At 41.4% G+C, this 23,613-nt stretch overlaps 1 protein-coding gene across 11 annotated transcripts in view; it reads left to right on the forward strand.

Moving 5' to 3' along the window:
* Positions 1-23,613, forward strand: part of scrib (scribble planar cell polarity protein) — a 69,448-nt gene that overhangs the window by 23,121 nt on the left and 22,714 nt on the right. For 10 of the 11 annotated variants that reach the window (XM_028569074.1, XM_028569077.1, XM_028569080.1 and 7 more), the window contains exons 2-21: positions 6,180-6,297; positions 7,753-7,831; positions 8,414-8,503; positions 9,143-9,199; positions 9,615-9,678; positions 10,386-10,460; positions 10,694-10,838; positions 11,569-11,687; positions 11,836-12,035; positions 12,507-12,673; positions 13,066-13,199; positions 13,503-13,628; positions 13,862-14,047; positions 14,190-14,555; positions 16,360-16,422; positions 18,918-19,007; positions 19,094-19,171; positions 19,285-19,602; positions 21,390-21,470; positions 23,187-23,435. In XM_028569074.1, the coding sequence (XP_028424875.1) occupies positions 6,180-6,297; positions 7,753-7,831; positions 8,414-8,503; positions 9,143-9,199; positions 9,615-9,678; positions 10,386-10,460; positions 10,694-10,838; positions 11,569-11,687; positions 11,836-12,035; positions 12,507-12,673; positions 13,066-13,199; positions 13,503-13,628; positions 13,862-14,047; positions 14,190-14,555; positions 16,360-16,422; positions 18,918-19,007; positions 19,094-19,171; positions 19,285-19,602; positions 21,390-21,470; positions 23,187-23,435 (2,805 nt within the window). The remainder of the gene's footprint in view (positions 1-6,179; positions 6,298-7,752; positions 7,832-8,413; positions 8,504-9,142; positions 9,200-9,614; positions 9,679-10,385; positions 10,461-10,693; positions 10,839-11,568; positions 11,688-11,835; positions 12,036-12,506; positions 12,674-13,065; positions 13,200-13,502; positions 13,629-13,861; positions 14,048-14,189; positions 14,556-16,359; positions 16,423-18,917; positions 19,008-19,093; positions 19,172-19,284; positions 19,603-21,389; positions 21,471-23,186; positions 23,436-23,613) is intronic. The other variant, XM_028569076.1, reaches the window with a different exon arrangement.

The raw sequence follows: 23,613 nt of genomic DNA on the forward strand, positions 1-23,613 counted from the left end.
ACCCCAGTAGTGTGTGTATAGTTTGTGTGCATTGTGAGGGAATTGATATTGGAAAGAGGGACATGCAGACTAGGCCGACAGGGGCAGATTTGGCACAAGATTAAGAGGCTTGGGAATGTGTGAACAGGACATCCACTTACAGAGGGAAGAAAGTGGGTTAGCGTAAAACAGAAAAATGGGAAGAATAAGAGGTTTAGGGATGGTATGTAATTCGGTTTTCTCTTTCTAGCAAATTTAGAGATGTGTGGGTCCATTGATTAAATGCCTCTGTAGGCGAGCTGAGACTTGATCAAGATGGTTCAGCCCTTTTTTGTTTTTGTTTCACAAGATGCCAAGACTGTACACCTTTGCCTCTGCAGAAATGGTCTCCTGCACACTAAATGTGCTTCTTCCTGAGGTGTGTGTGGGTGGGTGGGGGTGGGGATGGGTGGGTGGTCTGATTGGAGGGTAACTGTAAGCTAAATGGAGTCATTTGACTGGAACACTGTAGCCTCTGTGAACATCAGGGTTCGGATCACTGCACCTACAGTAGGACGTTACTTGCAGAGAACATAAGGTTTACTCACATGTGTCACAAACGTACACACTTTGCTGCTTGGATGTATAGTCACATTTTAATTATTTTCTTTGGAGTAATGTGAGGTCCACAAGCATTAACGTTCCACCCTGTGAATTTACAGTCTCTTCCACTGCACATAAACACACTCATAAACACTCTTAGATAAACACCCACCGCTGCTAATACACATTAACACACAAGTATGCATTTTAACATACTGCTCTTTCGCCCTGATACACACACACATGCAGAGTCCTACTACTGTAGCCAGATGTCCTGGCAACCTTAACCAAAGTAAAACTAAGACTCTGTAAACAGTACTGACTATCAGACCTACAGCACAGGATCCTCTATCCTGTGACTTAAGGAAGTCTACAGACATGCATGCAGACACATACAAACACACATACTGAGGCAAATTAACATTGTCTGAGTGGAATGTAAGCTAAGCAGGGTGATTCAGATAAGACAAAGCAGAGCATTTTTTACGATGCTGCACACACTCACTGAAGTGCAGTGGGTTTTTTTTGTGTAGCCTTGCTCACACACACACACACACACACACACACACACACACACACACACTCACACACACACACAGAGGTCTCTGTCACAGGTTGCTCATGGGTGACGAGGCTTCATTCACTGTATAATAATGGGGGATATCTCAAATAAGTACTAGCACCGCAGAACTCATTTCACACTAGCTTGAGTTGGTCACATTGTGGATGTTGCGCGGACCCAATCCTCCCCTGTGTGAAACCTTATCATAGTCCAACAGAATCTGTGCAGCTGTGGAAGTTCTCATAGTTGTCTTTACCACCATAAATGTAATTTACCTACTTCTTTTTTTCTCTGGAATCTAAAGTAGTTTAGGAGGGTACATGGGCACAGGCGTGACTCTAACTTTTTTATTTATGAATCACATACAATTTGATGTTTTGTTTTAGTTACCAAAGCTGATTGTACGTGTCCATATACGCATTGCACGCTAGTGGGCTTGCCACCGGTTTCTCTTCAGTGACCACTGACAAGCAAATAAAACAGTCTACACCCTCCTACAACTGCGATGGCTGCAGCTGATTGGAGGAATGCGTCACGTGGGGCTGGCTGCTCCCAGATTTCAAAACCAACCACAATAGTGGTGTCGTTCGTCAACGTTACCAGAATGCATTGCCCGGCTGCTTCCATAGAAATGAATGGGAAGCGTTGAAATGACACTGACAATGGATACACACCATAAGACGTTACCAGGTGGCTAGTTTGCTTGCGGTTCTCTGATTGTTTTTTGTGGAGTAGAATTGCAAAGATTAATCGATTAGTTGTCAACTGTTAAATTAATTGCAGACTATCAGTTTGAATCATTTCATATGAAATATAAAAAAATCTTTGAGTTGTTGACAAAACAAGACATTTGAGGACTTCATCATGGGGTTTAGGAAACACCGATTGACATTTTTTGTTTCATTTTTATGACATTTTATAGACCAAACGAATAATCGATTTATCGAGAAAATAATTGACAGATTAATCAACAATACAAATAATCGTTAGTTGCAGCCCTAAGACTTTTGAATTGAATTGCCCCTCTTTCTTTAGCCATGAGCAAAACTGGTAAATTCTATTTTGATGATGGTTCGCAAATAGGCTGTGGTGATTGTTATGCTATGTAATACGTACAGTAAGTGCTATGGAGACCTCACACTGCCCTCTGCTGACATGGCTATCATTTATCTACCTCCCCTCTCACTCCTTTCTGTTTCACCGTATTATATCCTCCTGTTCACAGATTCACTCCCTTCCTTAAGCAAACAACTCTCACAAGGCCCTCATTAAAACATCCCAGTTGCAAAGTTGTAAAGGAAATGTAGCACACTGGTTCTAACCAACGTGCCACCTCACTCTATAAATGGTTACACACACAAGCGCAGTCCTGTAACAACTGCCTGAGTCACTGAGCAGACTGTTGTGGCTCACTAATACAATGAAGGTACGGTGGCGGTACACTAAATCCCACTGCTCCCGCTTGTTATTCCAAGTGACCCATTGACCCGTATAACACTGTCGGTTCTCCATTGTTTAATTTGAAAGTACGTCAGTCAGTAGGAAAGGGCAGGGAAATCAGATCCAGTTTTCATTGATGAAATAGCATTTCTAGTATTGTTATTGACTGTTCCAAAAGTATAGATGCATCAAAGAAAATATTTATTACTAGGCATGGGCCGGTATGAGATTCTGACGCTATGATAACCTTCATCAAAAATATCACGGTTTCACTGTATTACGATGACAGCTTATACATGTATTATTTTTGAAATGTCTGGGTAAAAAAAAAAAAAAAAATATATTTTTCCATTGAACACAATGTACTTTATTTTGAAACACTGCACACTATCAGGGAGAGGGATTTCTAAACTGCACTTTCTGTCCTTAAAAACCAGCTCATACCTTAGGAACAGTATGACAGAAAATTATAGTGGTTTTGAAACCGTGACTTTTTCAAACCGCGGTATACCTTGAACCCGGTAACCAGCCCATCCTTATTTATTAATGTTACTTATTTTAAATGTCAGTATTTGATTGAAGTTATTCAGAATCTTACAGTTTCTTAGAAACATACTAACGAGATAAACATGTTGAAAATCAAATCTTTGTGATATTTATTTAATGCTGGAGAAAAGCTGGTATGAGAATTGGGTGGTTGTTTCTTAAAAAATACCAGCAAGCCTGTCTGTGAGTGCCCACTCTGAAATGAATGGCCATCTTTGTGAGTGTTTATAATTACTGGTTCTCAGGCATGAATTACTGTCTAGCTTTCCCCTCATCACTGATTGTGCTCTGGATGGTATCAAGAGAGGACAGGAATGCACTGCTGCAAAAGATTTTATTGGGTGATTGGTTTAGCCTGAATGGAAGAATTGCTGATTGTCCATACTTGTCATACTTTGGTATGAGAGTACTGCCTCGCCGTGGGAAGTTAAAGAATAACCTGAAGCTTTTCATCAGCATTTGTAGAGAGTTAACATAATGTTTTGAAGTGTGTTCTAATATCTGAGTTTTCAGGTGTTTTTGAACACTGTTTCTCTGAGAGGCTTTCAGTCTCCGAATGTCACCTGTTCTGCTAGCAAGGTTGCCTCCCCTCCTGGGGGCTGGTTCCCATCTGGGCTTGGCCCTGGGTCACATGGTTGGCCTCATCTCCTCCTGTTTCCTGTTCCTGTCATCTGATACCTGTCACCTGCTACTCAGTGAGCCAACACCCTCTTTGTCTCTCTCTCTCTGGCTCTCTCCTTTCCTATATTCATGTCCTCCCTTCTCTGCCTATTTCACTCCATCAGGCACTAGTATGAAGTATACTACTATAATTGGGAAAGTATTGACAAACTGTCTTGCACTTTCAGCAAACCCCAAACAGATTTCTGGGAAAAACCTTGCTGCTGTAGCCACCCATCCAAACACAATACATAACTAGTTAAGGGCAGGAAATGTCTGTCATCTAGGAACAGCTGAACTGCAGCATTCTTCTCTTTGCCAGCATGATTGCAAGGCTGTCTCACAGCGTGTTGTATTGAGTGTGTGGACTGTGTGCATGTGTGTTTTCCCACTTTTGTCAAGCAGAAATCTGACAATGCACATCAAAGAAGGTTTTGTGTTATCTGATTCACTGCATGTTTATTCAACAGTTTGGAAAACGGTGTGTAACAGTGCTGCGTTTTCAAAAACTTAAATCCCCGTGGCCAAGGAGGAGGTTGGAAATTGTCTGGATTATTCAATTAAGTATACTAATTTACACACCAGGATTGTTTTTAGGAGAAAGCCTTGCTGAAAGCCTGAGGTTTAATTTGAATTAAGGTTTAGGCTTGCAGATGTCTGTGCACCCTGTGTTCAGAAAGCATCACTGAATAATGAGTTACAAATTCCTACCACAGAAAGCCCAAGTCTGCAAGTTTTCAAGAGTCTTCCTCCCTTACAGCGTCTGAGAAGTCGACTGGCTTTTGACAGGGCAGACAGTGGGTCCTCTGTGGGTTGCAGAACCAGGGACTTATTGAGGGGTTAATCACTGCATAGTTTTGGCCTGTTACTCTTGCTGTTCCCCGCCAGCTTGTCTTGTCAGTCCATCTTAACGGCAGATGACAGACACACACACACACACACACACACACGCATAGACGCACACAGCGTGGCTGGCGGAGGAATGTTTTTGAACGCTGTCCTGTCCAACAACCAGGCTCTTGTGAAAGCACTTGGCATGGTCACAGCCGCAGCACTCTCCTCAGCTTTCCTATCGAAAGCCGCTTTGTTTGGTTGACGTTGCCATGGTGAGGAGGAGTTATTGGGAATATGACGATGGAATGTTTTTAAAACCAGTCCTGGAAATGGCCCTCGTCTGAATATACAGGATTTTTTTTGTGCGTTTGCAGTACAGTTCTAGCCTAGTTAAGGCAGACAGAAATGTATGCAACATATAAAACGCCAACAGTAATCTTAACATAATGGGCCCTATCTTGCACCCGACGCAGGCGCAGCGCAAAGCCCGACGAAAGTGTCAATTTCCCATCCAGTGCACCTGTGCCCATCTGTGCACCCATGGGCGTGCTGGTCTTACAGGGAGGTGTGTTCAGGTGCATTCTTGGCGTATTGCTATCTTGAGGCAACGGAAAGTCACCGCGCCATTGACCAACAAAAACCTGGTCTAAAGTCAATAACGCAGCATTTCATTGTTATTTTAACAGCGCATTAGTCAAATGCGCCTAGCCTCAAGCACAGCGCGCACACACTATGCTTGTTACACACACAGGGTCGGCCAGCAGCACACAAACATGCAAGGATTACAAATAAAAAAATATTACAATGTGAAATAGTATTATAATGTGCGCTTTCACTTTACGCACGAGCAGATCAGTTTCTTCTCCTAAAAATCTCTCCTTCCTGCTTAGCATCATAATAGCAATGTGCCAAGGTACAAACGCGCCTGGCTTTTAAAGGGAATGGGAGATTACACGGATTGGTTTATTGCATGTTACGCCCAAAACGCACCTATGATTAATTAAGAAACTAGACAAGCCTGGCGCACGGACCCTTATTTCCACCGTTAAACTAGCAAAAGTGGATTCGTGAACGCCCTAATCTCACCTGCGACAGGTTCTTCGCCACTTGATCAATTCTGAATTTTTGACTTAAATAAGTCGTATTTCGATAAACAACATCATTTAAGTTGTTTTTTCAAGCAAATACTCAACCATTCTCAGGTTCCAGTTTCTGAAATGTGAGGATCTGTTGCTTGTGTCTTGTCCTACAGTGTAGTAAATTAAATATTTTGGGCTTTTGAACTGTTGGTCTGCAAAATAATAAATTTGAACATGTCAATTAGGGCTCTGGGAACTTTTTCACAAGTGGCATTTTATAGACCAAATGTTTTATAAAACAATAATCTGCAGATAATCCATAATGAAAACAATCGTTATTTGCAACCCGCTTTATTAAGCTTTTGCAGTGTCTTTACCACTTCTGTATAGGATTTTATAGATTTTATAGTATTACCAATAACATTTGATCGTTAAACATTTTCCTTGAAATGCATCCTGGCAAGATTGTATGAGAAAGTATGTATGTGTCTCCACAGCCTTTTTTCAGACTACTAAACCTACGGAAGCTCGGCCTGAGTGACAATGAGATCCAGAGACTCCCTCCTGAGGTTGCCAACTTCATGCAGCTGGTGGAACTGGACATCTCCAGAAATGGTACACAAATACACATACAAGTTCACTGTGCGCTTGTGTCAATTGCTCTAGGATCCCTGCCCTTTAGAAACCATCCATTAACACTACTTTAATTACATATTTTAAAATAACCTTTCACTCTTCTCTAGAGTCTAGAAAAGCACAAAACAAAGGGTTAAAATGATTTCTGCCATGTGGTTAAGCAACAGGAACATTGCCAAATCAGTTGAATAATCAACACACTAGCAGCAGCCATTAGATAAATATTAGCTGGCCCTTTTTGCCAGATTATCCTTATTACCCCCAAGCACAACAGACATTCATACATGAATCTCTATGCCCTTGAAATATTCCTATAAGACTAACAAAGAAAGAAATTTAGCACCACGATGCAACCAAAAGTAATATTACAAACGTTACTGAGACTTGAGGGCAAACTCATTTCATTTGTGGCTGCTATTTAATTTCTGCAATATATCCGCTGAAACACGTGTGCACACACACAAACACACACACACACACACACACACACACACACACGCACACACCCCTTGCCCTCTCTGTGTCCTTGCATGCTGCACACAAATATACAGTGATACTCAATGGCAGGAAGGGCCTGTTTGGTAAATATGAGACATCTGCTCTGCTGCACACTGCATCAAGTGCTGTAGGAGCAGTGTGCAGTGGCCTGTAGGGGCCTTTCCAATCTGTCTGCCTGCCTGTCTGCCCCTGCTGCAGGACGACGCTGAGCCAGATAAGCGTTATTGGCTGCTTGGCTCCGTAGGGCTTTCTTAACCTGCATCTGCAGCATCCAGTGGTAAAAGTTTTCTTCTTGTGCATTCTTTGTGTCTTTGCACAATATAGTTCTTAATATGGAGGGAAGGTGCAGTCATCTACCTGCTTTGCAATTAGTGAGCCCACAAACAATGCAAGCATTTAAGAAATTATCCATTTTATGTTTTTATCTTTATTTTTCATTTTGAACAAAAACTAAATAAAGTATAAAAACACTAAGTGCGTAGCAACACACCAAAAGGAAAGCCCTATAATCAAAGAAGCTATAACACCATCCAGCTGTAAACCTATATTATAACATATTTATCTATTTTTATCTATCTCTCACAAATGTTTTTCTCCTTTTTCTTTATTTGACCCTCCTTTTAATGTATGCATTTTACCAAACATGGGACACTATCCTTTTAAGACTAAAATCTTAAAATTTAAGATTGCGCTCTAAATTGTATGTGATGAAAATTAGGATGTAATAGGGAACTTTCACCATGTCCTCCCTAGTACAACTCCCAGCTTTTTGTCTCATTTTTCCCTTCCTTTCTCTCACTTCCCTGCTCCTGGCCATCTGGCTGTGATTACAAAGAACTTAAAATGATTGGCTCCATAATATATGATTCCCCCTCTAAATCTGTGTCCATGGTGCTGATGCCTGTTTTACCCCCCAACTCCTCTTTTCTCCTGCAGACATTCCTGAGATCCCCGAGAGCATTAAATTTTGCAGGGCCTTGGAGATCGCAGACTTCAGTGGAAACCCCCTGTCCAGGTAAGTCAGTGGGAACAGCCCATCACTCTATTCATCATCACTGTGAGAAAATATGTTTGATGCAACAAGGGGAGAGAAAAGGTAACACTGCTTTGAAAAAAACAAACAAAGCATAAGTGTCATTTATGTGCTGTAATTACTTTCCTATTTTAAATGTTCAGTGAATCGTATTGTGTGTTTAAATGTACAGTCTGCACTTTATGCTAATTTATTACTGCAATTCTTGAAATCACTCAGTTGCTAAGAAACAATTGTGAACAAATGCCTGGAGGAGATGATGCTTTGTATGACAATGTACTTTCCGACCAAACAAGGCTCTGTATGAAACATAAGTGTACGTAAACGTAACCTGGCTACTAGTTAATCCCCATGATAATCCCTATATAAAGTCACTGTTGCACTGCTTTCTGATTGTATGTCTTGCCACATTTTACGTAATACATAACTTCCTCTTATAGAACAGCAATGGTTCAACTGGCTAAGCTTTGATGCTGAATACTTTAACAGATGGGAATATTTAAAGGGTTAATAGTAGAATAAGAGTCTCTCTCCCCTATATTCCCTCATGTCTTTTTGCTTCAGATTGCCGGATGGTTTCACTCAACTCCGAGCGCTGGCTCACTTGGCACTCAACGACGTGTCATTGCAGACGTTGCCCAACGACATTGGAAAGTAAGTACACATGCACAATGGCTCATAGTAGATAATTTGATGGGATATAACGTAATGTGCTCTTAAATAGTTAAAGTAACTCTTGTCATGTCTTCATAAGTGATTGACAATTTCAAATTTTAAACCCATATTCACCATTTACAGCAAATTGTTTATCACGTTCATTTTGCAACTCTGCTCCCAAAACATTATTATTGATAATCAAAGAAATTGATAAAATGATGTATAATAAATAGTTGCAGGCCTAATTGTGAATACTGCTACTTGACAAACACTCATGATTATAATTTTTGTCAAAATTGTAAAAGTTCTCTAATCAGGCCATCACACTGTTCCATGTCGCCAGACGAAAGGCCTTCGACTCCTCAATACATTAGGAGACTGAGCAGGTTTTCAAGGGGTGTAATTCTGTTGCCCAGTGGGCTGTGAGGCAGCTGGTCTCTGGGCTCTTGGCCACTGCTGTGCTCAGACAGATGGAGGAGCCCCTCATCATGCCAGGCAGCCCGGTCGAACAGACCTACCATCTGACTAACCAACCTGTCTCTCCTCTTCCCTCTCTTACTCCCCAAACCTGCCAACTCCTTCTACTCCTTCTCTTTTACTTGCCTCCTTTTAACTGCCACTCCTCTCTTTTTATAGCCTTGCCAACCTGGTGACGTTGGAGCTCAGGGAGAACCTGCTGAAGTCTCTGCCCACGTAAGTGTCATCTTCTTCCAGCGCACATATGCACAGCTCAGCCTCTTATCTAATTTCCCCCTATCTCCATCAAGCACAAGAAATGCCCATTGACAAAACAAAATGACAATAATCTCACAATGCATAAGGAATTGTTTCTCCTTTTTTATAACTTTTACTATTGTTTGCTTTTTTGTTTGAACTTCTCTTACCTACAAATGGAGTAGTTTTAGGAAAGATTAATTTTAGTGTGTAAGAACATGACAGAAACTACAAGTTACCTGTAGAAACGTATGTTTTAAAAAAACATTCTTTGCATACTACTTACATGTGAATGAATTGTATGTTGTAATAGTTTGCAAAGTTCTGCTCTTTGTTCTTTTAGGGCACATATTTGTGTGACTTACTGCATGTGCTATTTTGTGTGCATATTCAGGTCACTCTCTTTCCTGGTAAAACTGGAACAGCTGGACCTGGGCAGCAATGAACTGGAAGTTTTGGTGAGTCAACAACTCATCCCCTTTAACCATATGATTTAAGATGCAGTAGGTTGTCTACTCTTGAAAACACCCTCAGTTGTGCTTTAAAATCTATGTTTATATTTGCATTTCTAGTGCAACACACACACACACACACACACACACACACGTGACATGTAACACAAATATCCTTTTCACATTCCCACCACAATAATTATGATCCAAACTAATGTTTAGCAGCTGAGGCCCTGCATGCACTATATCTCACTCTAAGCCTGGGAACGCCCACCATGTCTCATAGGATGGTAAACAATTCCGTACAAGGGCGGAGGCTAAGCCAATGCTTTACATGACATTCTTCATAATTTAATTCATCACTTGTACATGCATTTGTGGTAATTTGGGGAGAATTTTGCCCAGTGAGCCCAGGTTTGCAAACGAATACTGAATGGTTTACTGAAACAATTTTTAAGCTTCAACAATAGTGTAAGGAATAACAGATCCCAAAGTTCTTTGCCTTAATTATCCAATTTATCTACAGAGTGTGTGGGGCACATGATTTCTGTTTACTTTGGCCTCAACCCCATTGAAAGTTTTCGAATGAAGCACTATTACGTTTGTTGTTTAGAGCATGTAGTCTCTGGCGTTGCACATTGAATATTAACAAAAATAATCAAAATGCCCCCATGTTTTCCCCCCTCCCCTCTCTGCTTCGTCCCATCTCTTAGCCGGACACCCTCGGTGCTCTCCCAAACCTGAGGGAGCTATGGCTGGACCGTAACCAGTTGTCCTCATTACCACCAGTAAGTACTACAAATGTTTAAAAAAAAAAAAAAATTTAAAGCTGTCCTGTAGCATGAACTCTTTTTTTTTTTTTTTTTTTTTTTTTTCTCTTAAAATGTTTTATAAAACTGCATTACACATATGCAGAATTAGCTCCCACTAGATTTCATCCTCTTGTTTGTGCTGTGAAGGTAATGGTTGTATTGTGCCTCCTCGGCTCACTGCAAGTGGTATTTATTGTGTGTTTGTGTAGGAGCTGGGGAATCTCCGGAGACTGGTGTGTCTGGATGTGTCGGAAAATCGTCTGGAGGAGCTTCCCTCAGAGCTTAAAGGCCTCCTGGCTCTCACTGACCTGCTGCTCACACAGAACCTGCTGGAGGTCATCCCGGATAGCATAGGTGAGAAAACACAAGCGGGAAAGAGAGAAACATTGTCTCAGCAGGGATTCAGACCGAAAACCGTGTTGGTGGGAGCCATGTTGTTTAAGTTACCAGTGAGACATGAAGTATGATCCAGGAAGTCCAGTTTGAGTAACAGACTACTGCATTTAAGGCTGTATCAGAAGCCCAAACACTGCATGGAACGGGACGGTTTGTAATACTCAAACAAGATGTTACTGTAGAAAGTTATCACGGCAGCAACTATTTTGTCGCAATGTAATCCAGCAGGAATGTATTTGATTGGCCAACCCAGCATCTTTCCAGATGTTGCCGTAATGAAAGAATAACAATCATTTGCCTAACGCTAATTAGTGTGTTTTTATTTCTTCGTTGTGCCTTCTGTGAAAAAGTGTATTCTTTGGGTGCTTAGGGAAACTTTGCCATCTAATTAGGCAGCAATAGATAAGGTAAACTCAGGAGCAGGTCCACTGTGTGTAGGAGACAGTGCTCTGTTAAACAGGACTGCCCTCTACTGGAAAAATAATGCCAGTAAAGAGTGACACAGGCAATAACAACGGCTTGTCGTTTTTTTTGTTTTCATTTGAATTTATTCTAGAGCATGGGTCAATTGAAAAAGATCACATCATTGGTGTCTTATTGCTACAGTACAGTAAGACGCTATTGTGTTTTATTAACTGGTTTTGTTTATTATAGTTTTTTGTTAACTGGTATTGTATTTTGTGTCCAGGCTGCCTGAAACAGCTGTCCATCTTGAAGGTGGACCAGAATAGACTGACCCAGCTGACTGATTCAATAGGAGAGTGTGAAAACCTCACAGAACTCGTCTTGACAGAGAACCTTTTACAGGTAGGGAGATATAAACCACTTACAACAGCCTCGCACTGACCCAGTTAGGATTTGTGGATGCCCATCAATACCTGAGTCCGATTAACAGCTATTAAGCTTCATTATAATTTTACTGAATATGAATGACTTCTGTCTCACTCCCTCAAAGTCACTTCCTCGCTCGCTGGGCAAGCTAAAGAAGCTGACCAACCTGAATGTAGACCGCAACCGTCTGGGCAACGTGCCCAAAGAGCTGGGCGGCTGTGCCAGCCTCAACGTTCTCTCACTGAGAGACAATCACCTAGGCAAACTTCCCGCTGAGCTTGCAGATGCCACTGAGCTGCATGTGCTGGATGTTGCCGGAAACAGGTAAACCTCCTTTAACACCCTGAACTGTAAATAATTCACAGCAGTCTTTTGTGCTAAGGTCCAAGATTTAATTTGAATGTTTTTGCCAAAATGGACTTTTAGCATTGCCAGCATCCTGCAGAGACACTGCTCCTCCAAATTTTCCCTTATTAATGTGATCAGGATCTAGCAATATAACCTTGTGTAGATGTATTTTTAAGTTATGGAAATCGGAAAACCTCAAGCAAATGCATCATTGTCAAAGGTTCATTGGTACATTTCCATAAAGTTATAGGGGGAACAAGGTTTCTTCCGAATGATGATGGTTTTTATTCTCATTCTTTTTCTCTGTGAGTTAAACAGTACACATGAGTTTCTTTGCACTCTTAACTCTAGGAGTTTTGTGATTGCAGTATCAGGCGGGTGATATTTTATTTTTACTTCATGAAAAGGAAAGGTTGTGATTCATCCCTCATTCCTCTGTTTGTCCAGACTACAAAACCTGCCTTTTGCCCTGACAAACCTCAATCTGAAGGCCATGTGGCTCGCAGAGAACCAGTCACAGCCAATGCTTAAGTTCCAGACAGAGGATGATGAGTGCACAGGAGAGAAGGTGCTGACCTGCTATTTACTGCCCCAGCAGCCTTCTCCGAGCCTAGGTGAGTAGCACTTAGTTTATGCAATGTGATTTTTTTAATTAGATAGTTATTGTTTTTCATTAGATAATATAGGATAAGTCTTGGTTGGTCATTCCAATGTGTATGACATTTAAATCTTCTTTACATGTGCCCTAATCCAACTTCATTATAGTTTAAATCACAATAGATTTACCGTTGACTTAATTTTATATTTTAATAAGTTATAGCATGTTTTTGTATCATATCTGTTCAATGAAGTTATGGTGTAGACTGTAGTTAAGTTGTAGCTTGTAAAACCGCATATGGGTTGTGAGACTTTATTTTTAAATGGACAACTTCAAGAACAGATTGTGTAATCTACAGCCTGACACTGAGTTTGACATCTTTCTCTCTTTTTCCTTCATGTTCTGCAGAAAACCTGCTGCAGAACAGTGTGGATGACAGTTGGACAGACAGCAACCTGAACCGAGTGTCAGTCATTCAGTTCCAGGAAGAGACCAAAGCCGGGGAGGAGGAGGAGGATGATGAGGCTGCTGCAGAGCGCAGAGTGAGAAAACACAACAATACAATGTCACTTTATGCCTTCTTCATGTCATTTTGCTCAGATAATGTTATGTTTTTTCCTCCTGCTTATCGGCATTGATACTGTACGGCTCTGTTATCATTAGTTTGAGCTAATCCTGATTTGGAAATTGTGTTGCTTCGAGTGAGACATCAAGTCCAAATTTCTATTGTCACAAAGTCACTGACTAATTTCTGTACTTGACTGACAAAAGTATTTGTAACCACTCCGTACGAATGCATGTTTGTGTTCAAATTCATGTTTTTAATCTGTTTTTCTTTGTTTCAGGGCCTTCAGCGCAGAGCCACACCGCACCCTAGTGAGCTGAAGGTGATGAAGAAGGTGATTGAGGAGAGGAGGAATGAAGCTTACACATCCAGACCAGATGGAGAAGAAGAGTCCCCCGATCCACAGGTGCATACATCATACTGTATAATGATTATTAAGTCAAATCTGTCAGCAGCCAGTTGTCCTTTAGAGATGTAATTTTGTTGCAGCAATCCATCTCACCTGCTACTGTAGGAAATAAAGCAGTTTCACACTATTAAGCGTTTACACCTTTACAGACCTCATGCACAAAATGAAAGCATCATTATTCACTGGTGCACTTGATCCTGAATTAATCAAACTGATGCTTTTGCTTTTAGGAGAAACGGCTCAGTGACCTCTCCAATCAGAGCCATGACTCCCAGGTGTCCAATAGCACACTGTCGGCCACCTCCCATGAGTACAGACAAAATGTGACGGCGGCCTCGCAGAGAGAGGACCTCATAGACGGCCGCTCCCCACAGGATGAGGACGAGCTGGATGAGATGGAGGTGGAGTACATTGAGGTGAATATTTAAAACATCTTATCCATAACATTGTTATGTAGTATGTTATTCCCCATTTGGCACTTCTTCTAAATGAAGGAAAATTCTCTGTGGTCCCCCACTTTATTTAACTAACTCAGTCTCAAACCCCTCTTCTCTGCAGCCCACTGTGCACTTTGCGGAGGAGCCCATCATCCGTGGTTTGGATGAGGACGACGAGGACGACAGGGAAGACGGTGAGAGGGGCGACGTGGACGAGAGGCCTGCTTTTCCCGCAGAGAAGCAACGTCTGATCAGAAAGGACACGCCGCACTACAAGAAGCACTTCAAGATCACCAAGCTGCCCAAGCCCGAGGCTGTGGCTGCGCTGCTGCAGGGCTTCAGTCCTGACGGCCTGAACTCTCCGACACAGCCTGCTGAGGACGAGCAGGATGAGGAGGAAGAGCAAAGTATAAGCACCCCTCAGCATCATCGCAGATTGGAGGAGCTTGAAGACAGTCGGCTCCATGTCAACTCCAGTCAAGTAAAGGTAAAGGAGAGGTCCCAGCACTGCAGTTCAGGAATGTGGAGGGTAGCTGGGTAGAAACTGTTGCATTTTATAAGTTGAAAAATATTAATTTCCCCAACTACATATTTGTAATTATGAACACACATATAGAAACCTAGTGGTACAGTACAAAAGGATATTTCATTATGCAGAACAATTGTATTGTATGTACATCACACACCAAATCAGTTTATGGACTTATTTTATTCTTACATTTTCTATTTATATTGTAAGAATATATTTAACCTGAATATATTTTTTGCTTGCTCATTGCATCTATGCAAACACCTAATACTGTATGCATAGAGTGCCCTTACCACCTCGCCAGTTGCATTCAGTTTGGAGTGGGCTGCCAGCATATATTAAGGATGTGGCATTGCATGCAGGGTCGTTGTGGAAATGAAGACGTCTTCCCTTGCAAGTGTTTTTTTCAGGAGTTGATTTTGTAGTTTAACCACAAACTCAACATCAGTCTTAGCATTCCTTTGTCTTTGCTTTGTCCTGTTGCAAAGATGAGATGTCATTCACCAAACACCTACAAACACTCAGAGGTCATTGCTGATAATACTTTAAAAAACCTTACATCGTGTAGATTTCTTTGACACATAACAAAACTGTATACATATTGTCTCTTTTTTTTGGAGAGAAATTAGAGAAATTCACTTTAAACCTTTGTGCTTCTACGTGAGATAGCTTCTTGATCTTTGTTTATGCACAACTAACATACTAGATAGGACTTCTTTGATGTCAAATGATAATGTTCTTTCCACACAAGCAGCTGCAGGCCTTTCTTGCACAACACTGGCCCAGCTCAGTACTAAACTTTTTGCCATATTATCAGCCATCCCCTGATTTAATTGAATAATGACATGTTCACACTCTTCTCTTGTAACATTGTGCGTGTGTGCTTGTATGAATGGAGTGAGTGAAGGCAGCTCTGGTGGCGCTTATGAAAATGTCTCCTTATTGATCATTAATGTATGGGGAGACTTAATGAATAATTTGATTTCATGCTGATTTTAGAAATAATTTTTTAACACTGTGATCAAACATGATCTCACCAAATCTGTTTTGTGTGTGTTTTTGAATGTGGATCTGTTTGTGTGGCTGACCTCAGACCAACCAGAACCTATATTGGCAGAGCTGGAATGTGAGATCCAATGATCCTTGTTTGTGTCATATCATGGTAATAATATTTTATGGGATGTTTACATTTTTGTAGAGCTTAAGATTCTTCATTGTATATCAAATTCAACGAATCAAAATTATTTTGATTGCTCTTATTTTCTAAACCTTTTTTGTTCAGCTATCTGTGAATTACTTTTGGAAAGTTATTTTGTAGAGATCTTGGCTTTTGCAGGCTAAAAGTGTACTTTAACCTTGAACAGTTTTTCTTTTTTCAAAAGTAGACTTGTTGACTTGTCTAAATTAAAGCTTGCTCCTGGAGGAATTTGCATTTTGTGGTGTAGTGGCTGGGCTTATTCTGGTATGGGAGATCTTGCCTTCTCTTGTCCGCTCTCTCTACACTGTGTGTTTTGCACTGTAGCTCAGCTCCTTGGTCTTGTCTTTCCATCTCTGCCTGTATTTGCTTATGGTGGCTGGGGAGTGAGTGTGGGATTGCTTCTGCTTCAAGGTGGTCCATCCCTGTGGACTTAAAAGTCCCTAAAACCTGCAAGCAGACAGTGGAGTGTTGGGTGTGTTTGGTAAAGTTTGTGTGTGTGTGTGAGCATATTTTTATTTTGGCCTGACTAATCCGCATGCCTCTCGCTGGTTCCTGTCCTAACAGGGGGTGTCATTTGATCAAGTCAATAATCTGCTGATTGAACCTGCTCGAATTGAGGAGGAAGAGGTCTGTACATACTCTTTCCCATCTCTCTGTGCCCTTCACTCACCCACTCATTCACCCACCAGTATTCAGAGGTGGAGAAAGTTCCCACAGAAATCAATGGTTAATCCAAGCCAATCACTAGGAACCCCCTAACCACAACTCTTCTATGAGATGGCCAGTGTGGCAGAACCTGGATGCAGGAATTAAATAGCTTTGTTTTATTTATTACATTTATTTTTTTTATTTTTTTTTTAGTTTGATTTCATACACGTACATGGTAGGACCAAACTTTCAATGAGATTTCACAAATATGCTGTGTTTGAGTGCATCCTGGGAAATTACACTAGCTCTCCAGACATTGAGAAATTGTTCAGTTGTATCCATGTATGTAATTCGCCTCAGTTAGTATTTTATTTTATCATGCATTTTAGTTATCTTTATATTTAACTGTAAGCCTCTAAGTGAGGTTAGCATTTGCTAACTTACTGCTGCACATTGACTTAACTATTTCTTTTCGGTTAGGACCCATTATGTGACGATTGTACAATAAGCAGCTGTACTTAAATAGTTTGAGTACAGCTGGGGATCTTTGTTGCAGCTCTCTCTCCCTCGGGCAGTCTTAGGCAGTATCGTCATATAGGATTCTAGGGGCCTGAGGGTAGAAGCTCGTCCTAAAACTCTCAGTGCCAGCCTGGTGTATCTGGTATCTTCTATCCGACCTCAACAGGAATACAAGGCTGTTACCCTGGTAGTTTGGATCTTTAATGATTCTCTTAGCCTTATTCTTGCAGCTCCTGTTGTAATATCCTTCAGGCAGTGCAGGGCACCGCCTTTTACATGTTCAGCCAAACAAACCTCTTTACAGGACCTTGTGATCCTGTTCGTATATTATAAAAAGTAGAATCAACCTCCCCTGTGTTTACCATGAACTGCAGCTTTGCTCATGGCACAGCACCTGAAACAACAAATACTTTTATTAGTCGCCCTGCCAAATATTATTAGCTGTTGGAAACCCTGACTTTTCTAAGTAATAATGAGTCCCCTGGATGCCCACAGTTGTGTTGTCTTCCTCAAGTTGATCCACATCTCTAAATTTTAGGAATCATAACATTGTGTGCTTATTTGTCATCTTGCCATTTTATTCTAAATGCTGGCAATACCCCAAAAAGCTAACTTTGACTGTAGACACAGTAGCATAAATCCCAGTCCAGCATCGGGTTCTGCAGCACTACATCTCTGCTACTGTACCTTTCCTCTGCTTCTGCTGCTTTGCTCCTCTTCATCCCCTGTCCACGCTGTGTTGCCCTGGAATGAATGGGGTGCTTCTCCAGCTTCCTCCAGATCTTTGGTACATAGTAGGTAACTCAACTGCTCAACTGCCAACCAGAAGAGGAGTTCCAGACTGATGAAAATGGATGAAGCATACTTCTCAGTAGTCTAATTTTGATATTGTAAACATTTATAGATTGCACATGACTTAATTTTTTAAATGGTTGAAATGACAATATTTGCATTGCTAATCTTCAGTAGATTTTTTTTTTATTTTTTTTTTTTTTTTTTTTTTTTTTTTTTTTGGCATGCTTTTGTTCATAGTGTTGTTTATGAATACTTCCTATGCTGTTTAGCCTTAGTGAAGAAAACCTGTACTCAAACTTGTTAGAAACAAAAGTTTCATTTTGTAATGCATGAAAATTGTCTGTCAGTTAATTTGTGATCTCAGACATTTATAATTATGTCTGATTTGTTTGCTTAGGAAATTATTCATGTCCGCTCATTATAACAAATGCTGGGGTATCTACACTAAGAGTCCAAAACCGTCTTCACACAGCACACTCTTTTTATCCGTTACTCTTGACATTTCCCCTTTTCCTTCCTCCTGTCCCTCATTTGTCTGCATTCCCCCCCCCTTTTTGCATGGCTTGCAAGCACACAGAATATATACAGTCTGTTATGCCTTATATAGTGTTTATTTTACACTTTTAAAGTATCTCCTCTTGTACATACACATGACACACTATATGTTTTCAGTAAAGGTCAAGCCTCTGCCAGTCCAATTGAAGAGGGCTTTAGCCAGTGTGTGTTTGTTCACTTATGTCTGAAGTCTACTGTCAGTTAAGTGGTTACTGGTAGATAACAGATGTTTTTCAATATACCTACAAGCACAAAACTTACTTAAAATGTCTTTTAAGCTAAATTCAAGGCACAAATCATCCAACTTCCACTTCAAACTGACATTCGGCTCCAGACAAGTCAAAAGTTTCTCGCCATCCATCTGTGGGCATGATGACAGGATGGCGCTGTGATAAGATTGACACCACCTTCTGGCAGAAGGAGGGAGGTCACCCATAACTTATAATCTTTAAGATGTGAAAATAATTGGTAATCAACTTAAAATAAATAAATAATTGAAATAAGAACATTGTGGGCTTGCCTCCCTCTCAGTCTGTCTTGAGCTGAGTGGTGTTTAGAGTAGCTTCACTAGTAGTTATGCTGACTCCCCCCTCCTCAACTTGCAGCACACCCTAACCATCATGCGACAAACTGGCGGCCTTGGTATCAGCATTGCTGGAGGGAAAGGATCTACACCTTACAAGGGAGATGATGAGGTAAAATATGTATCTAGAATCTGGATATGTTCAAGAAATCATAAACCATGGATTATACAGATTCATCTTTTTGTTTGTGTGCTCAGGGAATCTTCATCTCCAGAGTGTCTGAAGAGGGTCCTGCAGCCAGAGCAGGGGTCAAAGTGGGAGACAAACTCCTAGTGGTAAAGCATTTTCTGTTTACTTTTCCTTTAGCATTGCTTTCCTCTGTTTTATAGCAAGATGTTTAATTTAACAGCATTGCAAGTTAGTCATTCTCTCTATCTGTTTGTCTCAGGTGAATGGAGTGGACCTCAACGAAGCAGAACATCACACAGCGGTCGAAGCTCTTCGTAGCTCTGGTGCTACAGTTTCCATGTCAGTGCTCCGGGAGCGTATGGTGGAGCCAGAGAACGCCATCACCACCACGCCACTGAGGCCAGAGGACGACTACTTCCCGCGGGAGAGACGGAGCAGTGGCATCGCCTTCAACATGGAGACGACTGCCAGCGGGCCTCAACAGCGTCTCTCCACCTGTCTGATCCGAAACGACAAGGGGCTGGGATTCAGCATCGCCGGGGGCAAAGGCTCCACGCCCTACCGCACAGCAGACACAGTGAGAACGCACCCATAAGTCCACTCTGACTAACCATAGAATACATTCTGTAAGGAGTGTGGAGAGCATCCTCCAATCTACTTGTGATGAAGACATCAATGAAGAATATATTGTTTTTGTTTCATGGTAAAGACTGAATCAGAAGAAAGTTTACTTTAAGTCACCATAGACTTACATATTTGATGGCTGCCTCCCAGTAAAGTGCCTTGTATACATTATGGTTTCAGATAGGGCTGGACGATAGGTTTAAAATCAAACCTTTTTATTTTATTTAAGATTATTTTTTGGGCTTTTCCGCCTTTAATTTTTGACAGGACAGCTACGTGAGACATGCAGGAAATTGTCACAGGTCAGATTCGAACCCTGGACCTCTGCGTTGAGGCATAAACCTCTCAGTATATGTGCGCCTGCTCTACCCACTGTACCAACCCGGCCACACGTTAAGAGCCTTTTTCAATTAGTTTTTGATTAGTTGATTAATCAATTAGTAGATTGACAGAACAATTAATCAGCAACTGTGTTGATAATTTCAAATCAGGTCAAATTAACCATCCATCATATCACCCAACCCTAGCTTGACATTTTTACATAAATTAAAAGGTCCTCGTCTATAAGGCAAGGTAGGCTTACACATTCAAAAAATGTAAAGCTTTCCATCAAAAGTACAAATATGACAATTGCATCTAAGTAAAGTCTGTAGTCTATTGAGATTATGGGTTTCAGTTAAAAGATAAAGACGATACGGAGACATGGTCTAAGATGAAGACACCATCGTTAATAATAGGTCTTGAATTTCGGAAGTTAGGTCACAAAGTGTTTGCAGTAACTGTCTCAGTCACAGGGACCTGTCTTTTAACAGCGTCTATTCTAGCCGAAGTGTTTACAGTCATCGGACGGAGATATGAATAGCCAGCCCTGACACCTGATAGGTCCACTGTAACGGGACGGGGTGAGGTGTATATTTGGGCCAGCGCAATACGGCTTTGCAACTCATGCAGTTCAACGAGCTCACAAAGAGGAAAGGACTCAGATGTATGATTTAGGCTTGCTTCTTTTTCAAAAGCTTTTTGAAATTGATGCAGTGACTTGGATTAGTTGGTGGTTGATCGGAGGAGGAGGTGCAGTAGAGTTTTTCTCCTGCATGTGTTTGCACATTTTGTTTTTGTGACTCAGACTAAGAGTTCAGCTATGTTTTTATTTGTCAAACAAATTGTGTAATTTACTGAGAAAACGGACAGGGGGTCATGATTTGTGCTGATTGTGCTGTGTGTTAATGATTGATAACTATGCTGTTTATCAGTTGTAATGGATGTTCTTTGTTTATGTGTACAACCCTATAATCACAATTTGTGCCATTGTGGGCTGCTAATGTCTCAGAATGCCTTTATTAATTACCACTGGCACACTTTATAAAGGTAATTCTATTTCTGGCTCAGATCCACACTGTGGGATATCACACAGTGACTGACCGGCAACTCAGCTTCTAGACAGCTCAGAGTTAGCACCATGATTCATCACAGTATTGCAGCCTGTTGCACCAGACCCTTTTACCACTGACCCACTCTAATTTGATACAGACAGGAGAGGCCAGCAAATATTTGTGTAATAATCAGGTATCCTCTTCCACTTGTTAAACCATTTTTAGATACACAATATTAGCAGTGTTTCTGTTATACTGTACAGTAGTTCTTAACAAACAGTCAGAAAACGGTCACACAAAGTAGTAATTCTGAGTAATTTATCAACAAAGGTTTAAACATTTGACAATGTCGCTCATCTGTTTTCAGGCAATCTACATCTCGCGCATCGCAGAAGGAGGAGCGGCACACAGAGACAGCACACTGCATGTAGGCGACCGGGTGATCTCTGTGAGTACTACCCACCCCCTCCACACCTCTATCTGGACAACATAGTGTTCAGTGTGATCAAAACAGGGTTTCCTTTACAATGTTTTCATCCATGTGAGAATGGGAAATAGGATAAAGTATATCGTGATAAACTGACATTGGCGTTATAGCAGTTGTAGTTTTTGAGGTGGCAAAAGAACTTGGCCTGATCCTGTACTCTGTAATAAATCTAGATCTTTTTCTCAGTTTTGCAGTTTTTCTCCCATCTTGACAATGTAAAGGAAACTTCTTGACATGCTTGATGTATGTCATCGTTGCTATATGTTTTATATTTATATTGTAAATTTGCCCACAACACTGCTCGCATCCCTCAAATTAAGTCTTGCCATATCTAGATCAGACTAACTCGTGTTAGGTCCCATGCCGGCCACATGCAGACAATTAACTCTTCCAACTCTCACGCATCAAAACCATAAGTTGGCAGCTAAACTAAAACAGTCCTCATACTAATTCTAACCCAGAGTCTTTCCTTGGATGCAAATTGTTTAGCTCTTTTGCTTAAATAGTTCAGCATTTAGGTCCATCTTCTTTTGTTTCCTCTGCTGATCACACTCCAAGCTTGGCTTTGTTCCCTTTTTGGTCAGCATATTAGTAACTCTTGAGTTGCATGTTTTTTTTTTCCCTAGTCACACCCATGCACATACATCACACAGTGTTACTGTAAACCAATTGATGATGGTTGATTTTGATTCATTTTGAGGTTCCTCTCCCAGTGTGTCGATTGTGAAACTGTCGCTTCTCTTAACTGTTTATTTAATGTACACCCTGCTCTATGGGAATCACAGAAGAGCTTCCTGAATTATCCTCTTTTCTTTCTTGCCTGGTTTACACTCCCCTTACTTCGGCAGTTTTTCAGCTCCTTTGTCTATTTGTTGGCTGCCTCTTTTTCTCACACTCTCCGTCTGCATGCTCACTAATGTATTAAGTGCATCTGCTTGGTGGAGGGTATGGTGTTGGGGTGGAGTGGGCTGAGCCTGTATAAAGCAGCATATCAGCCGATGGTAAGAGCTGGTACTGTCGGGTCAGTGCTGACCTCTGCTTGTCACTTTGGACCAGAGTACAGTTTTTAAGATTGTGCATGCCTGGAAAGCCACCCTCTAATCTTAAAACCAAGCTAATGATTCAAGAATTATTTCTGACAAAATTGTCTAAGGACTTCCCTGCTTGCCTTTGTTGGCTTAAGATCCGACTTTTTGCAGAAACTGCACACTTCCACTTGTTTTTTAAGTAAACAAAGGCAAGCGTTTTACTGATTACGTTAAAAGAGAGCAGCTGATCATAAGCTGATTTTAGGGAATTTCATGACATTGTGGGACAAAAATAGCTTTGCTTGCTAGTAACCTCCCTCAGGGAAGCTCTGCCAGTTTAAATTGCCTGCAGCAGCCCACTGTTACCCCGCTCCCTCTTTTTCTCTGCCTGTTGCTCTGCATAGGTGTTGTGTTCTTCTTCAAATAACCACACTCACTTTGGTGCACTCACAAACTCTTAGTGAATTAGATATCTAATAAATAGTTTTAAGGGATGAGGTGTAGAATCTGGAGAGAGAAGACTGATGGCAGCATGCAGTTTTCAGCATGAATTTGTTTTTTAATGTTTATCGTGCCGATGGCAAATGTGGCCCATTGGAGCGTGCTGGTGGGCTGACACCCTCCGTGGTTGGTTTTACTGTCGATCCAGATCAATGGTGTAGACATGACAGAGGCCAGGCATGACCAGGCAGTAGCGCTCCTTACCGGCACCTCCCCCACAATCTCCCTCCTGGTGGAGCGAGACCTGAATGCACCGGGGGGCTCTCCAGGTCAATCCCGGGCACGCGCCCACTCCCCTCCACCCCCAGAACCCTCAGATTCACCAGACCAGGAAGAGGACGGCCTTACCCTTCATGGGAACAACCTGAGCCGGATGGAGGATGAGTATCCCATTGAGGTGAGACCTCTCAGTGGAATAGCTTTTTAGCTTTGTTAGACCCTGCTGTAGAAGCTTAATGAAGGCTTTCAGCATTAATGTTTGTTTATTTGGCCCCTGCCTTATCCTTAATGCTGTCCAGTTCCAGAGAAGATGGTGCATGGTATGAAGGCTTGGTCAGATTTAAATAATGGTGTAC

Source organism: Perca flavescens, chromosome 22 (assembly GCF_004354835.1).
Source record: "Perca flavescens isolate YP-PL-M2 chromosome 22, PFLA_1.0, whole genome shotgun sequence".
Lineage (NCBI taxonomy): Eukaryota > Metazoa > Chordata > Actinopteri > Perciformes > Percidae > Perca > Perca flavescens.